This window comes from Furipterus horrens, unplaced genomic scaffold (genome assembly GCF_987537825.1).
Source record: "Furipterus horrens unplaced genomic scaffold, mFurHor1.1.pri manual_scaffold_2, whole genome shotgun sequence".
Taxonomy (NCBI): Eukaryota; Metazoa; Chordata; class Mammalia; order Chiroptera; family Furipteridae; genus Furipterus; species Furipterus horrens.
The window spans coordinates 37,586,350-37,611,693 of record NW_028327172.1 but is presented as its reverse complement, the minus strand read 5'-3'; the positions used below and the strand labels follow the sequence as shown (position 1 = coordinate 37,611,693).

The 25,344-nt window shown below is 45.8% G+C and overlaps 1 protein-coding gene across 1 annotated transcript in view; it reads right to left on the bottom strand.

The window, feature by feature from the left end:
* Positions 1-25,047, bottom strand: part of DKK3 (dickkopf Wnt signaling pathway inhibitor 3) — a 44,358-nt gene extending 19,311 nt beyond the window's left edge. Inside the window, exons 1-4 of the mRNA XM_090264027.1 lie at positions 24,924-25,047; positions 24,111-24,355; positions 16,546-16,683; positions 13,305-13,388 (exon numbers count right to left, since the gene is read on the bottom strand). Of these exons, the coding sequence (XP_090120153.1) occupies positions 13,305-13,388; positions 16,546-16,683; positions 24,111-24,323 (435 nt within the window). The 5' untranslated portion in view covers positions 24,324-24,355; positions 24,924-25,047. The remainder of the gene's footprint in view (positions 1-13,304; positions 13,389-16,545; positions 16,684-24,110; positions 24,356-24,923) is intronic.
* Between the last annotated feature and the right edge of the window lie 297 nt (positions 25,048-25,344).

The following is a 25,344-nucleotide window of genomic DNA, read 5'->3' as shown; positions in this document are numbered from 1 at the left end:
GTGTATATATGTATATATGTAATTCAATATATGTATGTGTGTGTGTGTGTGTGTATACACACCTGACTTTTTAAAGTCACTTTGGAGCAAAAAGGATAGGTACTTATTTTTTTTAAGTTTTCCAAAATTTTTATTTCCACTTAAAAGCTCCAATTTTATCATTGGCAATAATACTGTCATTGTTTTCCTTGAAGTGACAGACTTGCTTAATTAATTTTTGAGAAAATGTCTGCCAAGTACTCAAATCTGAATACCATAGTTTGCCAGTCATTCTTTTTTTTAAATTTTGTTTTTGTTTTTATTTTATAAGTATATTTTATTGACTGTGCTATTACAGTTGTCCCAATTTTTTCCCCTCTGCCCCTCTCTGCCCAGTATCCCACTTCCCTCCAGCAACACCCCCCCCCCCTTAGTTCATGTCCATGGGTTGTGCATATAAGTTCTTCGGCTTCTCCATTTCCTATACTATTCTTAACAACCCCCTGTCTATTTTGTTTCTACCACTTATGCTTCTTAAATCCTGTACTTTCTCCCCCATTCTCGCCTCTGCCCTTTCCCCACTGATACCCCTCCAGATGATCTCCATACCTATGATTCTGTTCCTGTTCTGGTTGTTTGCTTGTTTTGTTTTTAAGTATGTTTTATTGATTATGTTGTTACAGTTTTGTCCCAATTTCTTTCCCCTTTGCTCCCCTCTGCCCAGTACCCCCTTTCCCTCCAGCAATCCCACCCCACTTAGTTCATATCCATGGGTCGTGCATATACATTCTTTGGCTTCACCCTTTCCTATATTATCCTTAACTTCCCCCTGTCTGTTTTGTACCAATTGATTATGCTTCTTAATCCCTGCACCATTTCCCCATTTCTCCCCCTTCCCCCTCCCAGCTGATAACCCTCCAAATGATACCCATACCTATGATTCTGTTCCTATTCTGGTTGTTTGCTTAGTTTGTTTTTGTTTTTTAGATTCAGTTGTTAAGTGGTTGTGAATTTTTTTCCTTTTAATGTTCATGGTTTTGACGTTCTTTTTCTTAAATAAGTCCCTTTCATATTTCCTGTAATAATGACTTGGTGCTGGTAAACTCCTTTAGCTTTACCTTGTCTGAGAAGCACTTCATCTGCCCTTCCATTCTAAATGATAGCTTTGCTGGACAGAGTAATCTTGGTTGTAGGTCTTTGCTTTTCATCACTTTGAATACTTCTTGCCTGAGAAGTTTCTTTTGAGAAATCAGTTGGTAGTCTTATGAGAACTCTTATATAGGTAACTCTCTTCTCTTGTTGCTTTTAAGATTCTCTCTATATTTAACCTTTGGCATTTTAATTATAATGTGTCTTTGTGTGGTCCTTTTTGGGTCCAACTTGTTTGGGATTCTCTGTGCTTCCTGGACATATATGTCTATTTTCTTCACCAAATTAGGGAAGTTTTCTCTCATTATTTTTTCAAGTAAGTCTTCAATTTCTCGCTCTTCCTCTTCTCCTTCTGGCATTCCTATGATTCAAATGTTGGCACTTTTGGAGATGTCCCAGAGGTTCCCAAGCCTATCCTCATTTTTAAAAATTGTTTCTTTTGTTCAGGTTGAATGTTTCTCTCTTCCTTATGTTCCAAATCATTGGTTGAATCCTGGCTTCCTTCCTTTCTTTGTTGTTTTCCTGTGGATTATTTTTTATTTTTCTTAGTGTAAACTTCATTGCTTCCTTTATGTTGTTGCCATACTTAAGGAGTTCTCTGAACATCCTGATCACCAGTGTTTTGAACTCTGCATCTGATAGGTTGGTTATCTTTGTTTCTCTTAGTTCTTTTTCTGGGGTTTTGTTCTGTTCTTTCATTTGGGCCATATTTCTTCACCTCCTCCATTTGGCAGCCTCCCTGTTTCGGTGCATTAGGTAGAGTTGCTTTGACTCCCTCTTAGCGGTGTGGTCTATGTAGCAAAGGCACTTATAAATTGTGTGGGGTGAGATCTTAGGTAATTGCCAGGGTGGGGCAACCCACTCCACAGCTTTGTGGCTCTGTGTGGGGGGAGAGCTCAGAGAGGGGACAATGCTACCACCTGACTTCTGGAGGTTTGCCTGGCACTCGCCCCATTTCCAGTCACTTTACCTGGTTCCTGTGTGTGACTGGCACCCTTCCAGCTGCTGCCCTGGTAGTGAATCCCAGAGCAGATGGGTTTGCTTATGTTCTAAGACTGTGCTGGCCCTTCCTGTCTGTTCCGCTGCCACCACCTTTCTGCACCACATCACCTCTCCACTTGTCTTTGCAACTCTGTCCCTCTTACCCATCTGGGTGAATATGTCTACTTTAAATCTTTGGTTGTCAGACTTCCATACAGCTCAATTTTCTGACAGTTCTGGGTGTTATTAGTTTTTGAGATCTGGTCATAATTCTTTCTATGGTTGCACAAGGAGGTGAAGCATGTCTACCTATGCCTCCATCTTGACTGGAAGTCAGTAATTACTATTATTTTTGTAAATCAAAATTACACTATTTTTTTTGTCACATTGGCAAAAAATATATATTTTGTTGTACCGCAAAATTGTAGTAATTATTTCATGTGTGCCATGACATGAAAAGGTTGAAAATCACTGATGCAGATAAATAAATGAATGAATGAATGAGAGAAAAACACAGAGAAAACCACTTTTCAAACAAATAAAAATTATCCTCCTAATGGCAGCTCTTTGCTGAATCTTATCTTCAAGGATTTCTGCTTCTGTTTATATTCCCCAATTCACTCCTTGGTCATACAGTCTTCATTCATAAATTTGTTCCTTCAACTACCGAGCGCCAACCTCGTGTCAACACAGAGGTGAACACGACAGACGAAGTCCCTGCCTTCCCAGGGCTCTCAGTCATCTATACATTTTTGGCCACCACTTTGTGAACTTCTGATTTTGCTCCCTGGGCCTCGGAAGACCCTTCTCCATTGGTGTTCACCATCTTTCTCAGCATTAGGCAGAATGTCTTCCCTGATACTAATCTTCTCATGAGACATCACAAAAACGGTGACACCTAGACCCTGCTTCCTGAACAGGAGACTGCAGGTCCACAGTGTATTGAATACTGAAATGGACTGGACATGAGGTCCCAACTCCAACAGCTGCATGATTTGGAGAAAATGATGCACCTTCCCACCTCTGTTTTCTCCTCTGTTAAAATGTGAGGTGTAGGGTAAAGCAGGGGTAAGAAGTAGATCTCAGATGTAGCGCTCTTCCAGGTGATTACGTGCTTGAAGTGCTGTGTTGTCTCGAGTTCTGAGGCAACAGAACAGGGAAGAACTGTAATTGATTAGTGATGTCCGCCCTAGGCATGGTGGTGGGTAGGTAGCAGTGTATGTACCATGTGTTCTTATCCCTGGTCTACAGAAGCTCAGAGAACCCTGTGAATTCTGCCATTTATAATTCTGTGAAATTCGGTGAAATACTGTTTTACATTCTCTCTGGATGGAGGCCTGTCTTAATACATAACCTCTCCATGTGTGGTCTAGCTCCTTAGTCGCCATCACCTGAGAAAGTTTCTCAGTTACTATGTTTCAAGCAAGAGCAACCTTGTAACAAAGTAAACATATTTGGTGATTGAGCACATTCACATTCAATAAATTACTGCTTCCAGCCCTCAAAGGTCCAGGAAATTAGGGCCAGAAAGGAGAATTTACATTTATTGAGCATCTTTTAAGTGCCAGATACTTTCACTTGCCTTGGGGCAGTGACTAAATTCTTACACAGAGCAGGAACCAGTGCCCAGAGCAGCACTTGAGACTCCAAATCCCATTGCACTTGCTCCCTGAAACATACCCAGATGTCTTGTTTATTCTTTCCCTTCCAGGAGGCAGAGGTGAATAATGAAACTGACAACAGGTCTAGACAGAGCAATGAGATCTGGGCAAACATGCAGATGACTCAATCCCTATCCATCACTTTACCCACAGTCCGCCTGGGATGGGACCAAAGTATACATTCCTGCCTGATTTAGAAGAGCAGCTCAGCTCATCAGATCTGGGGCATGACTGAGAACTCCCTGAGAGCATTAAACATGTCCCTCTGCATCCAAACCCCCATCCTGATCTAGTCCCCTTCCACAGACCCTGACTTTGACCCCAGAGGGGGAGAGGGAATGACCAAGGCCTCCATTGGAGCTGACCTCTGGCCCTTGTCCCAGGAAACCCTCCCTACCACTGGTGGGAATTTAAAAATTGCCACCACCACCATCACCACAGAACTCTTTCCCTGGAGGCCTGAGCCCCAACCTGAGCCTCTAGGAGTCTGCAGATCCCTCACAGGGAAGTGGGAGGGACATAGATTTTTAATGGACAAAAGAAAAATCACATCTTTGGCTCCTAGAGACGAATCTCCCAGATGCAGCCTGAGCCTGAGCTTGGGGCAGTTTCCAGCACGTTGGCTGGAGAGGCTGGGACACCCCCTGAGACTGTGACTGCCACTCTGCACTGGGACCAGTATTGAGAAGGCACTGCTCTGACCAAAGGCAGCAGAGCCCGGGGATTTTTGTACAGCTCTTCAGCTCAGGTGTGGGTCCTTGAGTTGCCTAGTTCCTACCATCATGGAAACCAGAAGTAAAAAACTGTCCCACCTCATGCTCCATTGGTGGGAATGTGCAATGGTGCTGCCTCTGTGAAAACCAGTAGGGGTATTTCTCAAAAAATTAAAAACAAAATTCTGATATGATCCATCCATTCTATTTCTGGGTATAGACCTAAAAATATTGAAGTCAGGGACTCAAGGAGGTATTTATACACCCATGTTGATGGCATTATTATTTACAATAGCCAAGAGGTAGAGACAACCCAAGTGCCCATCGATGGGTGAATGGAAACAAAATGACTACACACACACATACACACCACGGAATATTGTTCAGCCTTAAAAAGGAAGGAAATGCTGACATATGTTACAACATGGATGAACCTCAAGGACATTGTGCTAAGTGAAATAAACCGGTCACAAAAAGAGAAATACGGTGTGATTCCATTCATATGAGGTATGTAGAGTAGTCATATACATAGAGAGAGCAAGCAGAAGGCATTTTCCAGGGGCAAGGGGTGAGGGAGGGAGGGAGTAGAGTTATTGTTTAATGAGGACTGTATTCCAGTTCTGCATGATGAAAAGAGATTGATTCCACACCATGTGAATGTATTTACTACTGAACCACATACTTAAAAATGGTTGAGATGGTAAATTTTACAGTATACTTATTTTATCACAACTTTAAAAAATGTCCCATTAAGAGCATGGGTTTTGGAAGTTTAGGAATTGCTAAGACCTATGTGATTTGTTTTTTTCCTCTTAGTACTGGCTCTGCCACCAAGCTCTGTTGTATAACTTCTCTGAGCCTCAGTTACTTTATCTATAAAATGGGGTCAATAGGGTATCTGCCTTGCATGGTTGTCATGGAGATTACGTAAGGGGAAGCCAGTCAGATCCCAAGCACAGGGCCTGGCACATAGCAAGGCCCCTAGAAATGGCAGTTCTTCATCCTCATCCATTATTATTAGTCATTATGATCACTAATTATGATGGAGCACTTAATCACATCACTGACAGGTTAGTCTGAACTGTTACCAGCATTTACCCTGAACATGAAGAATAGGCAGCTTTGGAGAGGGGGTGGTTACTCTGGTCACTTTCTGTGTCATAGTGAACAAAAATGAGGGAATATTGTGCTCCTTGATATTATTTTAAAAATAAAACAAAATGCACTCACAAGCTTTGGGAATTTTTCCAAATGATGCCGAAGATCAAGGAAGGGCCAGGCCACGTGCCATCCAGCCAGATGCAAAGGCTCCCTGGGGAATGCTGTCCAGGCATGTCTGGAGGGTCCCCAGGCTCTGAGAGCAGTGGGCAGCCACAGACCTGCCCGGGGGAGCTCTTCAGCCCAGGCTGCTCAGACACCACAGAAACGGCTTGTCCTGCAGCCCTCAGCCTAAGGAGCTTCCAAGTTCAATCACTGTTACATATCTGGCCTGCCTACTGGCACCACACAAAAGCAGAGTGTTCCACTTCTAACTAAAAGTTTCCAGATTCCAAGCTCCAAAGCCACGCTCTTTGAAGGGCATAAGGACTCAGGCCTCGAGCTTCAGCAGGATTGAGCAAAACTCTGTCTGCGTCAATCCATCTGCCACCCAAACCCCATCTTCCTGGCTCTTTCCTCTGGGGACCTCCAGGGACTGCGCAGAGCCTCAGGACACTCCGCATACAGTACAGGGGTTAAAGCATTTCGGATGCAGGATGTGTTCCTAACTCGGCATGTACTTCCAACTCCTTGGCTGGGCTCTCAAAGCCCTTCCTGATTTAATTCCCGCCTCTCCCCAGCCTCATCTGCTGCTCTCTCAAGCACACTCCCAGCTGTGGAATTCTCAACTACAGACTGTTCCTCAAACATGTTCTTATTTCCACACACTTCCCTGACTTTGAACAAAGAAGCCTTCTGCAAGAAAGGTCCTTCTTCCCCACAATGGAGAATTCCTAGACATCATTCAAAATACAGCTTAACTGCCACTTCTTCTGGGAAGCCTGCCAAAAAGTGTGAAGGGTCTGAGAATTTACTTGCAAGGTGACAAGAGAGCCTTCCACAGTTTCATAGATGCCAGCGGAAGACATGAGACTTCTGGATTGGGGTCAAAGGACTTTACTGCTGACAGCACAGAAAGCGCAGGAGCTTTATGTTTTCCACAATTCCCCTGCCTCCAATTCCATTGAGACAACAGGGAGGGGCCAAGGTGGCTGCTCTGCCCACAGTGGGGTGCATCCCCACTGAGGAATGTCCTGCTTAGAGAAACTGAATTGTTTATAATGGACTGCAAGCAAACCAACCCTCAGCCAAGGCAGGACAGCTATCTCCTGTCTTCCAAGGTTGCTCGCTGTGCTAACATCTCTGAAAAGATAGTCTGGAATAAAGGGGCAATGAATGCATCTGCTCATAGAATTAGCGGAAATGCCAGAGACCCTGAAGGATCATTTCCCAACGAGTCTTCCCCTGCTCCCTGATCTGGTGGTGGCACAATGCTCCTCCCATGCCCTGTACCCCCTCTGCCTTAGGAAACACGAATCCCCATAGGAAGAGTCTGGGTTTTTTTGGTGCACAACTAGCCTGGGTGCTCTCTGATGTTAGGGACTATCTTTTACATTTGTCTGCCCTGCATGCAGTAAGTGCTCAATGAATGTGCAAATAAATGAAGGCCTTGAGGAATTGAATACCGGGGATTTTGACAGCCATGGCTTGGGGTAATTAAATAATAACAAGTGGCTGACACTGACCACTCACTCCGGCATTCTCGGTGCTGTGTGGTGCTTTTTTTAAGGTATTTTTATTAACTCCCCTGTACAGAGGAGGAAACTGAGGTCTTAGAGCAGTTAAGAAACCGAATCAGAGTCACGTGGCTCATGAACAACAGAGCTGCGCTTTGAATTCACCTGCCTGGGAACTTAGCCACCCTTCTGAGTGCTTCTCTGACCGGGAGGCATCTAAGCATGCCTTTGGGGTGTTGGTGGAGGTCCGAGAAGAACGACGGAAGATGTGCCCATCTTCTGAAGTTCACAGGGGTGAAGGCAGCAGCCTGCATGTCACCATCGCCTACTCTTGGTGTGACTCACAGCCCATCAGCCACCTCACATGGACACGGAACAATAATAGTTCCCATCGCAATGTCACACCTGCCTAATCTGTCCCACACTGGGGCAGATGGTGTTTGGGCTTGGGGACAGCCTGGAATGCAAAACTGGCCTTGCCCCCTGAAGAAAAGAGGAGAGGGTAGATAAATCTGTGGAGCGTTCTGTTTGCTACAGCTTATGGTTCTCAAACAGCTATTCCCCTTGACCTTACCAACAATCTGAGAAATGCAAACAAACAAAAAGATGTAAATAATCACCCACCATAACACCCACTGTAGGTGAGGGTTGGTGAAGCACAGTCTCTGAAATTTCTGCTAAGAGAAAAATTACTGTAACTTTTCTAGAGGGAAATTTAGCAGTACGTATCTCTCAAAATTTTAGATATGCACCCTTTGACTTAGCAATTTAATTTCCAGGATCAGCACATAGAAATACTTCCAAAATCATTCAAAAATATAGGTAGGTGTTTATAGAAAAACTATAAATAATTCACAAGCTCTTTTTAAAACATTTAAAAATATAGGACTCTATAAAGGAAAAGTCTCTGCAAATTTCAATTCCTCCAGAGATAACTACTACTAATGACTTGGTATATACATTTGCCAAAGTTTTTAATGAATAGTTTTTTCCTAAAACAGATTTTTAAATATATTGCATATAAAGGTATATCTTATATACTTAATATAGTATAGATACTGTTCTGCAATTATTTTTTTCACTTAACATTCTATTGAAGACATCCTTTTATATCAACTTATGTGAAAATCATTTATTAACTTCACAATATTTTGATTTTAGGTGTGAAATATGTATATCTAATGACTTCCTTCTTGAAGGATAGTTAGGTTGAGGAGAGTATAATTTAATATAGCCAGGTGATAGCTCAAAAAAAATGCCTATGTCAACTTTATTTACCTAGAGATTATCCATCTCTCAGAATGATCCAGAGCTCTGTAATTTTTTCCTATTGGATTAAGGCATGAGGGCTTATACTTGGCCAAAAACCTCAAATTCAACTCAAAACATAAATCTAAAATGACAGATGTACCCAAATCTCTGGTTATAGGACTATGGAAAAGTACATCCACACAAGACTACGTCATCACTCTTAGAACCGCAAGTGCATTGTTTTCTGCAGAAGCCAGTAAACATCCTGCCAACCTGAGGCCTATCCTGGAACCTGTCAGCACCTCACCATCACCCATTCTTCTTTTCATTCCTTATGGCCCATCCTTCCTTCTGTTTGTATCCCTAACACCTGGACCAGACACATCTGACTTACAAGGACAGCAGGTGAGTCAGCCTTGTGGCTAGGAACGGAGAGCTTCTGGAGAAGAGCATTGCTCAGAGGGTGAGTCAGGGCTCTGAAGAACTTAGCCCAAGGCCACAAACACCAGTGGAAAGAGGTCTGTGGGGTTCTTAAACATATACTTAGCTTCCAGGCACACTCATTCTTTTGGCAGTAGGTTGCTGGGAGCCAGGGGAGAAACCAATTAGAACCCACTTTTAATTACTTCTCAATAATAATGAGCCTTACACAAAGAGCTTTTATAAATCTTGCCTAACTAGATTCTCACCCAGTCTGTGAACCAGGGATTATTAGCCCCATCTGATAAATGAAGAAGCCGACTCATAAAGGACAGAGCTTGGAAGGGTCAGGGCAGGGTTTGACCCCCCAGTTTGGCTACCCCCACCTCCTGCCCCAGGCAGGACTCTCCAGGAGGCAGGAACCTTTGGGAACTGAATGAGTTTCTCTAATAGGCTCGTGCCTTCCCCTTGTGCATTTCTGTTAAAATAAACCCCCAGTGACTTGCTATCACGGTGCCCTCTGCCATTCCATTAAGTTGATAACAATTCTAGCATCAGAAGTTGGGGCACAGGGAGCAAACAAAGCCAGCCCCCCACCTCTGTCTACCTGTGATGAATGGACAAGAAGCTGGGGGCATGGAAGAACCTGAAGCCTAATGGAGAAAGCTGTCGTTCACCAGTTCAACACCCTTCCTCCTCCCACAATCCTGTTGGGCCTCCCTGGGCTTTGAGGTGACAGGATGCTTGCTGTTCAATGCAAAAGCAACAAACAAGCCCTGAGGAGTTCAGCCACAGTTTACCTTCTCACTTCTCCCAGTCTTCAGCACAATTAACAGACAAGCATCCTCACAACAGAGAAAGACATTTGGTTCACATTTATCAAGAATTCCAAGGTCACTGTCCACTGCGTCAGATCAAAAAGGCACTGTCACTCTGATCATTCTCTGGGACAAAAAGTTGCTGGGCCACTCAAATTGCTACTATCTACATGATTTTGGTAGTGAAATTTGTCTCCCTGGGGCCTTGGAAGTCTTGACCAAGATCTTGGAGTTAGTTGGCTGTAATATAACTGAACATGTAGGTTCAAACGAATGTTTAGCTGGAAAGACAAATGGACCTACTCTTTTATCTCATATTCTAATGTGAAAACAGAAAAGACAACAAATGCATATGTGCTCAGCTTGATAGCTGTGAGCTGTGTTTTAATTAGAAGACCTGTCCCTTCTTAATGGTGCCTTGGCTAATTGGGCCAGATTCTTCATATCTGCGGACATGGCGCTATCAATAAAAGCTTCCCATTGAGGCATAATGGCTTGCCCGCTCTCTAGCTTCCAGTGCACCACGTTCCTCCTCACCTCACCCTGCACAAAAGTAGCACCACATCTGTCAGCCACCCACTGGCCCATGAAGGGAGACAGGCCGAGGGCTCTGCACAAAAGCCTCACAGAAAGACGTCAGGCCACATGGCCATCGCCAGCGCACTCAGGTGAAATAACAAGCCACAGTGGCCTTTTCCCCTTTCACATTTGAATGTAAAAACAGACCAATACCTTGCACATACTGTGCTAAGTTTTCTAGACAGGCATATAGTATTACTGTCTGTAACTTTCCACGGGCCTCCTCGGGTTACCATACATATTAATACACATACCAGCATTTGAAGAAAGGAAAATGGGGGGGTGCTTGGTGATTATTTTTAATTGAATTCATCTGGGAATTTTAAATCCTGGAAATTCAGCCCCCATTTACAGTAACTGAAGATTGAAACAGTATAAGATTTTTTGTCTGTTTGAATGGCAAATTTCCCTTTCCCACTTGAGAGAAAGTTTCTTCAGCACGTAATGCATTTCAGAGCCAACTGTAAAAATCATTACATTATAAAACTCTGGAATGGGACAGTGGTGACAATATTCGACCCTTCGCACTCCTTCGAAAGTTATCTAGTCTTTATAGCTTCCTACTCAGGAAAAGGAGCTTCGTGTTTCTGTACAGATGAGGCTTGAGCCCCCACTCAGTTGTGTTAGGCCCGTGGTGACCCAGGAACCAAAGAGCTGTTGAATGGAAGAATTCTGTGGGCATCTGAAACTAGATCTTGCCTCTCTGACGTTGAGCAAGCCCCTCTGGCAATGAGTGAGGCTCTGTAGTAAGGTACATATATCACTGTTTCTGAACCGGACATCCCGGTCACAGGTGGCTTGAAAAGTCTCCAGTCTATTGGGGTTCTCCAGAAACTAGGTGGTCAAGCATCAGATGCACAGGTCTCCCTTTTAACCAATGAAGTTAGAATTTATGCTCATAGAGAAACTCAGTGAGTTAATATTCCAAGGGCCTGAGCAGAAATCAAGAAAAACTTGGTGAATCTCTGCCTTCTGGATTTCTGGGATCTCTCTCTCCCCACCGACCTCCTGCATTCCTAGGACCCTGTACACAGGGGTTCCGAGCATGCACTGCACGAACATGCTGTAGTACGCCCGCATCACACGATGGACACAGGAGAGGGCGTACAGAGGCGTGGAGATTCCGGGCCTCCCAGCTGAGCATGAAGTATGGACACACGACACAGAAGGCCATGCATGCTCAGGACAGCTAGCACAAATTCACTGGTGGCAGTGCACACACAGGCTCTCTGACCCAAGCAGGCTCTTTGCATCTTTGAGATCTTGTCTCTCACCAGCTCACCGTGATCAGATCCTCAACTCCCCATCACAGGGGGAAAATAGCCCTCTCATGTGGGGGGCACAGGGACAGGGGAGAGTGTGAAGGGACATGTTGCAGGTCACATGTGCACCTGGGCCTCCAGCAGGTAAAGGTGTGCTCGTAGCCAGGGCTGTGGCCCTCTGGGCTCTGGGAAGCTCCCTGGAGCAAACCTCTATCATCATGCAACCATGTGATTTTTTTTTCTTTAACTTGAGGACAATGACTTTTTCCCCTCTAACTCACAGCCCCCTGAGTTCTGTCTCCCCTGGCCTTCCCATTCTGTGGCTTCTGCTCAAGCTCTCTGACCCTCCTGGGGCCCCAAATTGAGTCTTAAACCTGGAATTCCCCCAAGCGTTTCCTTCCTGGCACCAGGGCCCCACCTACGGCTGTTTGTTTCTTGTTTTGCTGCCCTCCCTCTTCCCAACTTCCCAAGCCAGCTTCTCATCCCTCCTGACTGTAGTCAATCCCGTCTTTGTTTCAAAGGCTTCTGTACTTTCAGAGTTGGGGGACACAGTGAAAATCATTGCCTCGCTTAAAGATGGGGACACCAAGGTAACCCAGCTTGTAAGTGGCAAACTCATGCTTCTAGCCTCTGCTGCTTGAGCTCTTCTCACCTCACACACAGCTCACCCCCACCCCCGTCCCTTGAGTGGTGGGTCACTGGCATCACACACAGCCAACCGGGCCCTCAACCGGCAGTAAATGTCTGAGCCTGGTGCCAAAGACAAGCACAGAAGAATGTGTTGACTACCACCCATGTCAACACCACCTCCCCAACTACTATGAATACACTGGTTCTTTCCCAGAGATAAGGCCATAAGAGGTAAGGAAACAATCTTTGATCTCCCTGGAAGGCCAGGAATACATTTTGCAGTTCAGAAGGAAAGAACTCATGGTCCGAAAGTTTGCATAAGGCCGCTGGGTACAGGGAGGCTGGTCCTTGTGGTCCCCACAAAGGAGGCGTCTTTTTACTGGGGCCATGTCACCAGGAAGTCACCTTGTTCATGCCTCATCAGGCAGGTACCTCTTAAGCCAGTCACTTCTTTGAGAACATAAATTGCAGGGAGACCAGTGACTCCTATTGGGTCACTGTACCCAGGTCTTCCTTCTGTGAAATGATGCCCCTTGCAACTTTAGGACTCTAATTCTATTACAGAAAAAAAAGCATTGCCTTTGGACCAAACAACAGGCACCTAAATAGCCAGGGTAATCACAAGGGGGCCAGAGCACGAAGCCTGGAGTGGGAGGACATCCTTTTCCCTGTAGGCCACTGGGTTCCACTTTTCTTGCTCTCAAACTGCCTGATCAGGGCTGAAACTATACAAGGCATGGGCCAGGCCAGAGGCTTTAGGGTGTTTCGCAATTGGATGCACCAGGTTGTGGGACCAGGGTCCCTAATCAATGTGCCTGGTACTCCCATATTCCCCTTTCCAGACTGAGACAGAGCCATGCAAGTGACAACTGAATGTAATTTCTCTGTTATTTCTGATGCAAAGTGCATGAGGGTAGAGCCTGTTACCAGATTGCATTAGTCTAGACAATCTTGGCTGAAATGAGGCAGGAAGGGTGTCTGAGAGTCAGTTCCCTCTTGCCCATCGTCTGAAGCCTGGGTCACCCTGGCAGGGTACACGAGGGTGTGTGTGCCTTGGGGTGAGAGCTCAGGGGAGGTGACAACTCACATGGCTCCTTTTGCTGTCTTCATCTCGCACAGATGTAATCACTGTCTCTGAAAAGACCGTTTGTCCAGTCTGGTTGTTGGTGATCTACAATAGGACAAGCACCGTGAATGTGAAATAGAAGGAATTCTGGACAAGTTCCACAACTTTTTTTTTTTTTTCCTATTTCCTGAAGCAGGGACTTCCGGCCAAGCAGACCGACTGCCCACTCCCCTCTTTCTCTGACGTCCACCCTCAGCCCTCAGATGAACAACTTCCCCTCCGAGCAGTGATAATAGATATAACAGAATTCACCTCATAGGGTTGCTATGCAGGGGGATGAGGTGGTCTGTGTAAAGCACTCCACACAGAGCCTGTCACCTAGCAAATACCCAATGCTAGCTATTTTTATCATTCTTAGGGCGCATCACTTGAAACTCAAGGTAAACTTCCTTTTCAGCAGCCAGAGGTCTGGGTATTTAATTGAACATCTTTCATGAGAAACAGGCAGGTTTGGGTTATAGCTGCCCCACTCCTGATTTGGGTGAACTGTTTTGTTTCATCAAGAAAGCACTTAAACTTAGCTAAATGAAGGACACACTCAGATCAAAGAAAGACACCCTAGGATTAATGATGGCCTCCCTCAGATCAATGGAGGTGGATCCCAGATCAATAGAGGGGATAGTTAGATCAATGAAGGACCCACTCAGATCCATGAGGCAGCACTCAGATCAATTACATAAGAGTCTCTGGAGATGGACCTATTGCTTGGCTAGTTTGTAAAGCCCCCCAGGTGATTCCAGGGCATAGCCACATGTGTGAGGACTAGATCAAAGCTCTGGAGAGCTCTAAATATATATAATATCAATTATATAAAACCACTGAGGACTGAGCTGGAGTTGGTTAAATTTTACAGGCTCCCCAGGTAATTCTGATGTACACTGAGAACTTAAAACCAGTGGTATGATATATATCTGGCCCTCCAGAGGATTACAGTAAAGTGAGGCAGAAAAGATCTCTGAATATGTGAAACTGTTGAGAAGTACAAGAAAGTCCATGTTTGAATGCCAAAAAATAAAAGACCAGGCTAAATATTTAATTATAAATACAAATAACTTGTATTTTATTAAAAATTGCTTAAGTAAAAGGAGAGACTATCTGTTGTCTGCCTCTGATTCTGTAAGCCGAAGCAAGCACCTCAGGGCTGTGCCTTTGGACCCTGACATGGAATCCAGGCCGCTCCTGCCCCCTCAAAGGCCACGTCGAACAGTTAGGTTGACAATGAAGAACAGAGAGATTGCTGACCCAGGAGCTCACAGATCTGTGATCTTAGAGCCTTGGCTCAGCTGCCAACAGCCATCTGGAATGTAAGTTGGAACAAGTCATTCCCCTTCTCTGATTCACAATTTTCTCATTTCTAGGTGACCTTTAAAGTTCCTGCCAGCTCTAATATCACAGGAATCTGCAGCCAGAACAAAGTGGAAACTCAGCCTAATTTATGATAATGGATCAAATTCCATTTCTAAGGAGTTGAGAATCATCTCTTCATCCACGTACTTTCAAGTTTTTATCTAAAAAATCCCTCTTCCCAGCAAATAGATAATGTCTTCTCCCTGTATTCCAAATTTTAATAGAATTAACCAATGTTATAAATTTTTTAAAAACTACTGTTATATATATAGGTTGTAGGACTTCTCAGAGCCTTTATTATACTAATGTGTATTTTGTATCTACATGAGGAGAATCTGTACAATATTTCTAAGTATGTTTCACACCACTGAGCCCCTCTTTCATGAAACATTGCACAGGACAGGGCTCCGTGGAACCCACTCAAGAACTACTACACTGTGCTGATAACATAACTTTACTATAACAACAGCTGTAATAATAAAAACAACTTGCTCTTGCGTAGCACTTTATAGTTTACAGTGAATACATGAGGGCATTTGACCGTCACAATACTGTAATGTAGATGCTGATACTCCTATTTCATAAGTGTGGTCAGTGAGGGTCAGGACATTTAAATAACTTTTCAATACCGCACTAGTTATTGGGAGGACTCACACTTAAATATTCTGACCTCTACAAGGAGGAACTTTGAAAAGCAGCAGAACTTGTCTACTAGTTATTGTCGGAAAGGATGGCTTAATGTTGATTTTGACAAGAATAAAAGAATCACTTTTGGAAACATTCTCCAGCCTTCAGATGAGAAATGCTAAAACAATCTGTCCATCGGGTGACGCATTCACAGATCTGGGGGAGGGGTGCCCTCTGGAGCTGGGCCCATCAGTATGCAGCGGGAGAAGAGCCACACATAAAGGCCACTTTATCGTCAAGGCAATGGCCCATGAAAATTGACTCCTTTGTGCTCTCTGGCACAGCAATGCTATTGTTTCAACCAAGTCATGACCTGAGCACTTGGACAAAGTACACTCTTTTGTGAGAGCAGTCGTGGCCTTGCATATAGGCGCTGAAATGAGGTCAGAGGTCAAGCTCCTTGATGGCCACAACAGAATGGCAACTCAAGCCTCTAGCAATCCTCCTGATCATCTGCCCAGCAGAGGCTCTTTGAGACGGCACAGGCTTGCATAGCTTGCGCTCAAAGTCCTGTCAAAATCATGCGGGAGACATCTCACTGCAGGAGCAGGCTAACTATGTTCCTCTCGATTTGCAGTGTTTTCTTCCTCAAGTCAGACCTGGAACAAACCTGCTTGCTTTTCATGCAGGATATTAGACCAAGAGATGTGTGGTATGTTAGAAAAACTCTGCTATAAAATTTTAAAGGGATAACCAGCAAACAAGATGTTTAATCTTGTGGCAACTGAGGCTTTTCCTTCTGAAGACAGAGTATATCATATTTGAGTTCCTCCTAAGGGAACAGTAGCATGGACTCCAGAACTATTTCAACTCTATTGAAACATACATAAAAGCCTGAGATAAATTTCCCAAGTTCAATACTAGGGAAGTACAATATCTCTCTGTAGACCCTTGTTTGCTTCCTTTTTTCAAGTAACAAAAAATCCCTGAACATTCTTTTGCAATGGGATTGGCAGGAAGCCTAGAGTTAAATTTATTACTCAGATGCAAAAGCAACTTAGGTTTTTGATACATATCTCTCCCCTTTAAACAGCTCCCTCACTCTCTCCAGTTTGTAATCTGTGCTTATATTTTTGGCTTGTGTATCGAGTATGTAAACAAAACCTTAACTCTCAGATAGGACTGGGTGCTATAGAAAAAAGGAAGTGCTGGCCAGGACTGCCCTTACCTTGTGAATTTCCCGGTGCACATGGATGGTGTTATTTCCAACCTTGGTTTCTGTGTTGGTCTCATTGTGATAGCTGGGAGGTAAGTCTGCCAGGTTCACTTCTGATGACGTTTTAGCAGCAGCTTCTTCTGCCTCCATCTATTAAATCAATAAATTAAATGAGCAAAACTGTTTTCTCTTTATACAAGTCAGAGTCCATTAGGAAAAAAAAAACTGTGGGGATATAAAGTATAGCACAGGAAATATAGTCAATAATACTGTAGTAACTATGTATGGTCCCAGGTGGGTACTGGAACTATCAGGGGGAACACTTTGTAAAGTATATGATTAACCACTATGGTGTATACCTGAAACTAATTCAAAATTATATGGAATGTAAGCTGTAATCAAAAAAATTGTTTTATATTTTTCATTGACTCTATTGGGGTTATATTGGTTAATAAAGTTATATAGGTTTCAGGTGAATTCTATAAGACGTCATTTGTATATTATATTGTGTGTTTACCACCCTAAGTCATGTCTCTTTCTGTGGCCATTTATCCCCTCCCTTTGCCTTCTCCTGCTGCCCCCCACCCCTAAAAATATTTTTTAAAGATTTTATTTATTTACTTTTAGAGAGAGGGGAAGGAAGGGAGAAAGAGAGGGAGAGAAACATCGATGTGCAAGAGAAACATTGATCATTGCCTCTTATGTGCCCCTAACCTGGGACTGAACCTATGGCAACCTTTCGGTCTGCAGGCCGGCATTCAATCCACTGAGCCACACCAGCCAGGACCAAAAAAAAAAATTTTTAAGGAAAGAAAAAAAAGAATTATTTATCTTTTCCTCTTTGCAATTACAAATAATAGTAATAATGATAGGTACCTTTCATTGAGTACTCACTAGGAAAAGACATTGTACTAAATATTTTACATATATTATAGCCATAAATCTCACAACCTCCCTATGCAGTGGGTGTTTTATAAATGGGGAAACTGAGGCTCAGGGAGACTAGATAACTTTCCAAGACTCCCAGGGAAGGGCAGAGTTGGGATTTGAGCATGTTGCCATTGAACAGTCTTGGCCCCTGACAAATGCCGTTGGTGTCCTGCCCATCTGCTCATGGCCCGATCCGGAGGTCACCTGTATGCAATTCCCTTACATGCCAACAACCAACTCTGCCTCTCTTTGAGGGTAATCCTTGGTTGCCTAAGTGTGCTTAGTCTGCACAGGCCCCAGGTGCAAGGGAGTTCACACGCAGGAATAATCCTCAACCAGTGAGAGACAGGTTATGGGGCTAAGTACTCCAGCTCCCTCTCTGCTCACTGGGACAGTCTCTCTCCGAGGACCCCAGTGGGGCTGAGCCCTAGTTGCCCCTAGCAGTAACCTTCTCATTAGCGGTCTTTATTGCTTTTCTTCTCTTCCATCTCACTTTTCTACTTCTTCCTGGTGTTTCTGGGATCACTTCCAAAATAAATTATTTGCTCCCAAACCCTTGTTGCAAGATCTGGTGGGGGCGGTTGTAGAGGACCCAAACGAAGGCAGCCCCTTACCCCCTGCAGGTAGGGCTACAGTCATGTCTCCTTCTTCACTCCACCTCTTGGGTATAAGACGGCCGTTTTGTAGAGGGTCAGCTGACTCACATCTTCACCTAATTTTCCCTTCCAGATGTATCGCCCCACCCCAGCCCTAATGAATGGGCAGTTGACAACATGACCTATTCACAGCTGATTGGACTCAAAGGGAGGCCACATCATGAAATAGTCAAGCCAATCAGATACTCTCTCTAGAAATTAAAAGTAAGAGACACAAAGAGAAGTTCTAGTTGGTGGTTGGCAATTTTCCAACACTGCTATCTTTGACTCTGGGCTATTTTCATTCTTTAAAACAAATTCTCAAAAAGATCCACTCCTTTTATTTAAAAATCACTGTCCTCTATCTCCTTAGGTACTACAGGAGGCCCCTCTTTTCCCTCCTCTTCCCACCAGATTTACTAAGCTGGGGTGGATATGGGAAACGAATTTCCATGTCTCAAAAACACTGAACTAGAAGTGTGAAGAAATTTTGATAGACACAAAGGCTCGAATAATCATAAGAGGACTTGGTCAGTGACTGCTGTGTTTGACCCTGAGATGACTACTGAGATGTTTAAAGTTGAGCACTGGTTTCATCAACATCATCGTCGTCATCATCCTAGTTGTTGCCATCATTATAACCTCCATGTTTGGACATAAGCTGTGTGTGAGCCATTGCACCAGATACCTACCATGTCTCCTTGAATATTCACAGCAAAGTTGTTATTTCCCTCACTTTGCAGAGGAAGAAAACAAGGCTGGGAGAGGTGAAAGAACCTGCCTTAGGTCATCACGTTGTTAGTCAGTGGCAAAGCTTGAACTGGAACGCAGGTCAGTCTGTCTACAAACGATGTGCTTTCCTAGTACATGATTCTGCATGAGTGGCTGGCTTATGTTTCTACTGGGGAGATAGGACAGCCCCACACAAACCAGTGTGAGGAAAATTATGATGGTTTCTAGAAGCAAGTAAGGGGTTCAAAGAAGAGAGGAGAAAGGCTTCTAGAAGCAAAAGGAGGCATGACTGGGTTGGTCTCAAAAATGGGTAGGATTTGGACCGAGAGGAACCTAAAGATGGCAAAGCTGTGGCCTCCGGGACAGGAACAGTGTGTGCTGAGAGCTGCAGCAGAGAGTCCATGCTTGGCCAGGGTAAAGAGGTGGATGAGGAAGTGGTTCAACAGGCAGATTCAGGGGGCAGTTCTAAAGTAGGGGCTGTTGTCCCGGTTCTCAACCAGGAGGGTACAGCTAAAAATTTTAAATATATGTACAGTATTTCCTCACTTATCGCAGGTATTACGTTCTAGAAAACAGCCCCCCCCCCCCGTGATAGGTGAAAATCCACGAAGTAGGAACCTTACATTTATTTTAGTATTTATATATATTTTAAGGCTTTATAAACCCTTCCCACACACTTATAAAGTATTCCCAGTCCCTTATTAACCTTTTCCCACTCCCTTATTAACCTTTTCCACATTTTTATAAACACTACTTATGTTCTTAAACATATTCTACACTCTTAAACCTACGTAAATTTAACAACATAAGTATACAGTACCGCAAAATCCCGCAGTATAGCAAAAAAATCTGCGATAAATAATTAAATATAATATTTTAAAATATCTTGCGATATAGTGAGGCTGCGATAAGTGAACCACGATATAGAGAGGGACTCATCGTCGGCAGCCGTCCGTCTCGAGAGACGATGGTGTAGCTTCTTAAGAGTCTATCTGCACCGCCGAGAATGGCTGTGCAGTCCAACTCGGGAGTGACACGGTATCTGTCTCCTCCCGTGTTGAATCGACATCTTGTGATGATGCTGAAGTGTCCTCTCCAGTGAAGCTGAAGCTACAGAGCCTGGGCAGGGTGATATGGAGGGTCTGCTGTTGCCCATGCAGCGGACCCCCCCTCTCTTCGCAGCTGAAGGGTCCAAGGGAAAGACGGAGTCAATACAGCTTGGCTTCAGGTGCGCCGCAGGAGTTGCCGGTGTTGACAACAATGTCAAACCGCCTTAGGGACTCCGGCTCCGGATTTTCTGTTGGGGTTTACTCCCTTAGCCTTTCCCCTGAAGAGGTATGCCGCAAGGCAGCGGAGGTTTTTTGGAGTCAGAGTTTTCCTTCTCTGATGTGCCCTGACTGGATGATCGAACCAGCGACACTTAGCTCGCAGGCCGACGCTCAATCCACTGAGCCAAACCAGCCAGGTACAGAGAGGGACTACTATATATGAATATATATGGACCCCTCACCAGACTTGCCACATTAGAACTTACAGGGGTGGGACCTCAGATATTAATGAGCTTCTCAGGTGATTCTGGGGTCCTCCCTCCCTCCCAGGTCAGAACCTTTGCTCCAGGCCATAATAGGGAGTTGCAGCAAGTTCTGGAGACTAGTTGGAACATCACATAAAGAAGAGAATAATACAGTCAGAGGACTGGCTAGAACCAGGTCTAGGGGTAAGTAGTTATGACTGGGGAGGGTACTTCTAGGTGATAACGGCTCCAAATATGTCTAGAAGGACAGACCAAACCACTGCAAGCTGGCCACGGGATTAGGCAAAAAGTTGCCCCCACATCTTCAGAGGACAGCACAGTAGAAAGTGCCAGCATTCTGGAGTCAGGTAAGGTGGGGCCAAGTCCCAGCTCTGCCACAAAGCAGCTGAGTGACCTTGGACAAGACAACAAATGTCTCCTAAACTGCAGCTTTCTTTTTTATAAAATGGGGGATGACCCTACTTTGCTGAGCAGATTTAAGAAATAAGATCACAAAATCCAAGTGTTTGGTACAGTATTTGACAACAAACACAGGTGTAATAAATAGCTACAGGTACTTTCACAACACTGTCCTTTAAGAAAGCAGTTTCCAAAGCTAGTTTGTCAGGGAATGTTCGGGTAGAAGTGGAAAGGGCCGGTATCTATCATGTGTTTGAAGAGTTTGCTAACAAATGGAGAAGAAATGACGTGGATTTAAGAAAGTAGACAAAGATGGGCAAGAAAATGACTTCTTTTTTTTTTTTTTTTTTTTTGTAAGTGAGGGAGCCTGTCATGTTCAGGCAGAGCTGGATAAGAGTAGGGGCTGCAGATGCTACAGAGGCGATTATCCAGAAGGAGACAGGAATGTTTTAATATTTTTAACATTCCCATGGGAATCTGAATTCTCCAGTTTGGCTTTCGAATAATTAACAAGTTACCAAATCTAGAGTTTGCTCTGGGCTGAGCAAACAGTCTTTTCATAAAATGTCCCTCTCAACCCGTGGTTATTTCAACAGAATGAGCTAACAGTTCTTGAATGGCACCATGAACTAAAAAGTACAGTTTACAATGGAAATTTCAACCACAACTATTATTGCTACTAGCAAGAAAAACTGAGCCTGAAGCAATAGGACCTTTTTCATAGAGGAAGAATGTGAATGTTATTTAAAATGGCATTCGTGGTTGGTTGAGTCTGTGTGGTTGTTTAAAAAGTACAGTAGGAAAAACTGGGGAGATAAAGCCAGGCTTGGTATTAGGGTCCTTCCTAGGAACATTCTAAAATATGCCAGTTACAGACAAGACAATGAGCCATGTGGGGTTGGAGTGTGAAGTGGTTTTATCGTCAAAATACATTTATCAGTAACATAGAGACAGAGACAGGAAACTAGGAACAGCCTGGATTGAACCATTTGAAGTCTTAACTCCCCCAATAATGATCCTACGAGTAGTTAACTTTATCTCTCACGCTTAGAGAAATCAACAGCTTGAGGCAGCTGGAATATTTAAAATGTCAGGAAGTTACTTGAAAGCAGATTCATGATGCAACTATGTAAACAATTAATACATCTGGTCCAGTCCTTTTTGGTTCTTACCCAGGACAACAACTAAATAGCAACTGTCCCTTGTTTATGAGTTTGAAGGGGTCTTCTAGCAGCCTCTTTAAAAAGACAATTAATACCAATAGCCACGATCTCTTGGGAATCTATTATATATTGGACATGGGTGGCTCTTTGTTATTATTCATGCTAGCACTTTTAATATGATGATAATAATAGCCATAATTTGCCGATAACAAACAATCACCTTAATCCTTACAACAACCTCCTTAGGGGTTGGCTTACACCAACTAAACTTAACCCCATTTTAGATGGTCAGATGACTTGCTTTACTTTGCATCCTCTCCTTCACCCTAAGAGGAAGATAGTTCCTCCATTTCAGAGCCTGGATGCCACCATTAGTAAGTGGCACAGCTGGGATCAGATAGAGGAAAGTTGGTCCCCATGACCCATTCTGCCACTCAGGTATTCAGCCACTCTCTCAACCTGTCCCCACTGCTAGCGAGGACACTCTTTGGGAAACAACCCCTGAGTGAGGTAGCAGTGGCAGCCAATGTCTCCCCTGGTGGCAAACTTCATTTAGCCCATCTTCACAAGTTAAGCAGAGCCACATCTGGAGGGAGGAAGGCTGGGGACCAGGCAAAGCCCACGTGGACAATTCCCATAGAGTGGACCCTGCCATTAAGGTCCTGCTGGGCCCCAAACTGCTCTGAAGAGTCCCTGCTGCTCCTTCACCAGGAGCTCCCATTGGAGGACCATGTTGCATGGACAAGTTCACATTGAATTAAAAACATGGCAGTGACCTACTCAGTTTCACCAAAAATCTGTGTGCAGAGGGAAAACCCTGGAATCCAGAGAAGAAAACCAGAGGGATCATGAGCTCAGTTTAATTTGAAAGTGCAGAATTAAGAGGCAGAGGGGCCTGACTCCTCTCCCTCCTTAATTGTTCCATGTCACAATTCTTGTGTTTTCACAGGAAACAAAAAGTCCATGAGTTTGGGAATCTGGCCCATGCGGTGAATGTTCAAGTACAGCTGCCCATGCCACTACCTCCCAACCCAGTGTCCCCTTCACTAAAAACTCCAGGTTGACTATTATAGAAGGAAGTTGATATATCCCCAAACTACACAGAGGGTAGGGGAGGAAGCAACTTCTTCTGACAGACCAGAGCCAGCAATGGAGGCGTTGCCCAAATGGAAGTGAAGATACCTGATGCATCAGCCTGGACATCTAGTCTCTTGCTACCTCCTTCTCTCCAAACAGTGAACCCCAGGAACCAGGGAGAGCTGGGCCAGCTGCACCTTCTGTCCTGGCAGCCCTGGCAGTGTTCTACACCCACCATAGAGGATGTCATCTATAGTGTTTGGACCTGGGAGGTGATGGAAGGAAGAAGCCAGGCAAACTTTTGCCTGGGTACCTGGTATCTGATCCTATCAGCTGCTATATATTATATGCCAGGTGCTCACACATATCATGATATTTAATTGACACAAGAAACTGAGGTACGGGATGTTAAGGGATCTGTCCAATGTCACCCTGCTAGTCAGTGGCAGAAGAGGACCTTGAGCCAGGACTGACTCCAAAGCATTCTTGGGGTGGAGGTGGGGTTACTTTTCACATTCCCCCTCCTTCCACCCACCGCTCTCTGATAATTCACATTGATGGGCTCAGGATTCTGATTTTCCTTCTCTGCACCATATGGCATTGGGGGAAGTCCACAGAGATGACCAGCAAAGCTCAGGGCTCTTGGTCCCCACATGGCATCCTAACTGTGTTTGGGAGGATGGCACAAGCTCAAAGCCCAGTAATAAGCTGGAACTTGAGATGCCTGGAGCTTCCTTAGCCTCTGAAAAACCACGACATTGGAATACCAGGGGCCTTACAAGCATCTACTTACAACAAGGGAAGGCCAACTGCACACGAAAGAAAGCTGGGCAGTGGCGGGCCGACAGGTGGTGACCCAGAGCTGGCGGTCTGTGGGTGGGTCCAGCCGAAGGCTCTTCGATGGACAGGCTTAGCTCCAGATCAGACGAGGTGGGAGTTGGGATCACCCCGAGTTGCCTCGAGATCACTCCGATTCTGCTGCCTTCCCTGCCCAGCCCCTTGGCGAAACCAAGGACCCTGACTAGCTCGGAGCACTGCTACCCTCCCGCTGCTTTGTCTCCCCCAGCCCCGAGCCTTGCGCTTCCCAGAGCCCTGCGGCGCACTCACCTCCTCCACCGCGCTGCGCAGTTTGTGCTGCGTATCCTCCATCAGTTCCTCTACTTCTCGGAACATCTCGTTGAGGGTGGCCTCCTCCAGCGGGTAGCTGAGAGCCGGGCCGGGCTCGACGGGAGCCGAAGTCGCCGTCGGTGCCGGGGCTGGGGCCGTGGGGACCGCCGCCGCCAGCAGCAGGCACAGAAGGGTGCCACCAAGCCGCTGCATCTCTGCTCTGCGCCCAACGCCGCTGCCTCCGCCTGTGTCCCGGAACGCGGTCAGAGTGCGCAGACCACCCTCGCAAGCCTCGCCGCCCAGCCCAGCTGCCCCGGGCTCTCCGAGTCCTGGTCCGTCCCCGGTGCCTCTCTTCCCCGCACACACCCACAGATGGAAAGAAACAGAGCCCCCGAGGACGCAGCTCCCTCGGACCGAGAAGCAACCCCTAGATCCAGCCTCGCGCCCCCGCGCTCTGAATCCCTCCGTACCCCTGCTCTCATCCTCAGGCACAGTCTGAGCTCCGCACCCGCCCCTAGTGAGGCCCCTGCCCCGAGCATGGGAACCCAGATTCCCCTACGCTAATAGCTCCCTGCTCACCCCACCTCCTGGGTTCAGCGGGTTCGAGCCCTGCCCTCTCCTCGACCAGGTCAGAGCGCAGCTCTATTGCCGCGACCCTACGCCCACCGCAGCCCTACCATAGTCCCATCTGGGTGGTCGGAGCGCAGGTCCGCACACTCCTCTCCGGTTTGAACCTAAATCGAGCGCCCCGCCCCTCACCCACCCAAGCGAGACCAAGCTGAGCCATCCCCATCGCCGCCGCCCCTCACCCACCCGACTGCACAGAGCTGTGCTCCGGGCTGGACCTGCCGGGCCTCGCCGAGAGGCCGCCGCGGAGCTGCGGGAGCGGGGGCGGCGCGGCGGGCGGGCTGCGGGTGCAGGAGTGCGGTGGGGATGCGGCAGCGCGGGTACCCCAGCAAGTCCGGAGTGCGCCCCGCCTGCCCGCCGGCCAGGCCCCCGCCCCGCGGGAGAGGCCGCGCCCAGCCCGCCGCCATTGGCCAGCTCGGGCGCCGGCGACCTCTGCGGCCTGCCTCCTCTGCCTCCGCCATCCAGTCTACGGGAAGCCGTGCCCTCCCCTGAATCCCAATGGCCGCGCAGCATCCCTGTCCATTGCCATCTCTTGCTTGGGTTCTTGCAACAGCGCAGGAAGGGGGACGGGGAAGGGGTTGTTTCCGCGTCTCACCTGGCCCTTTCC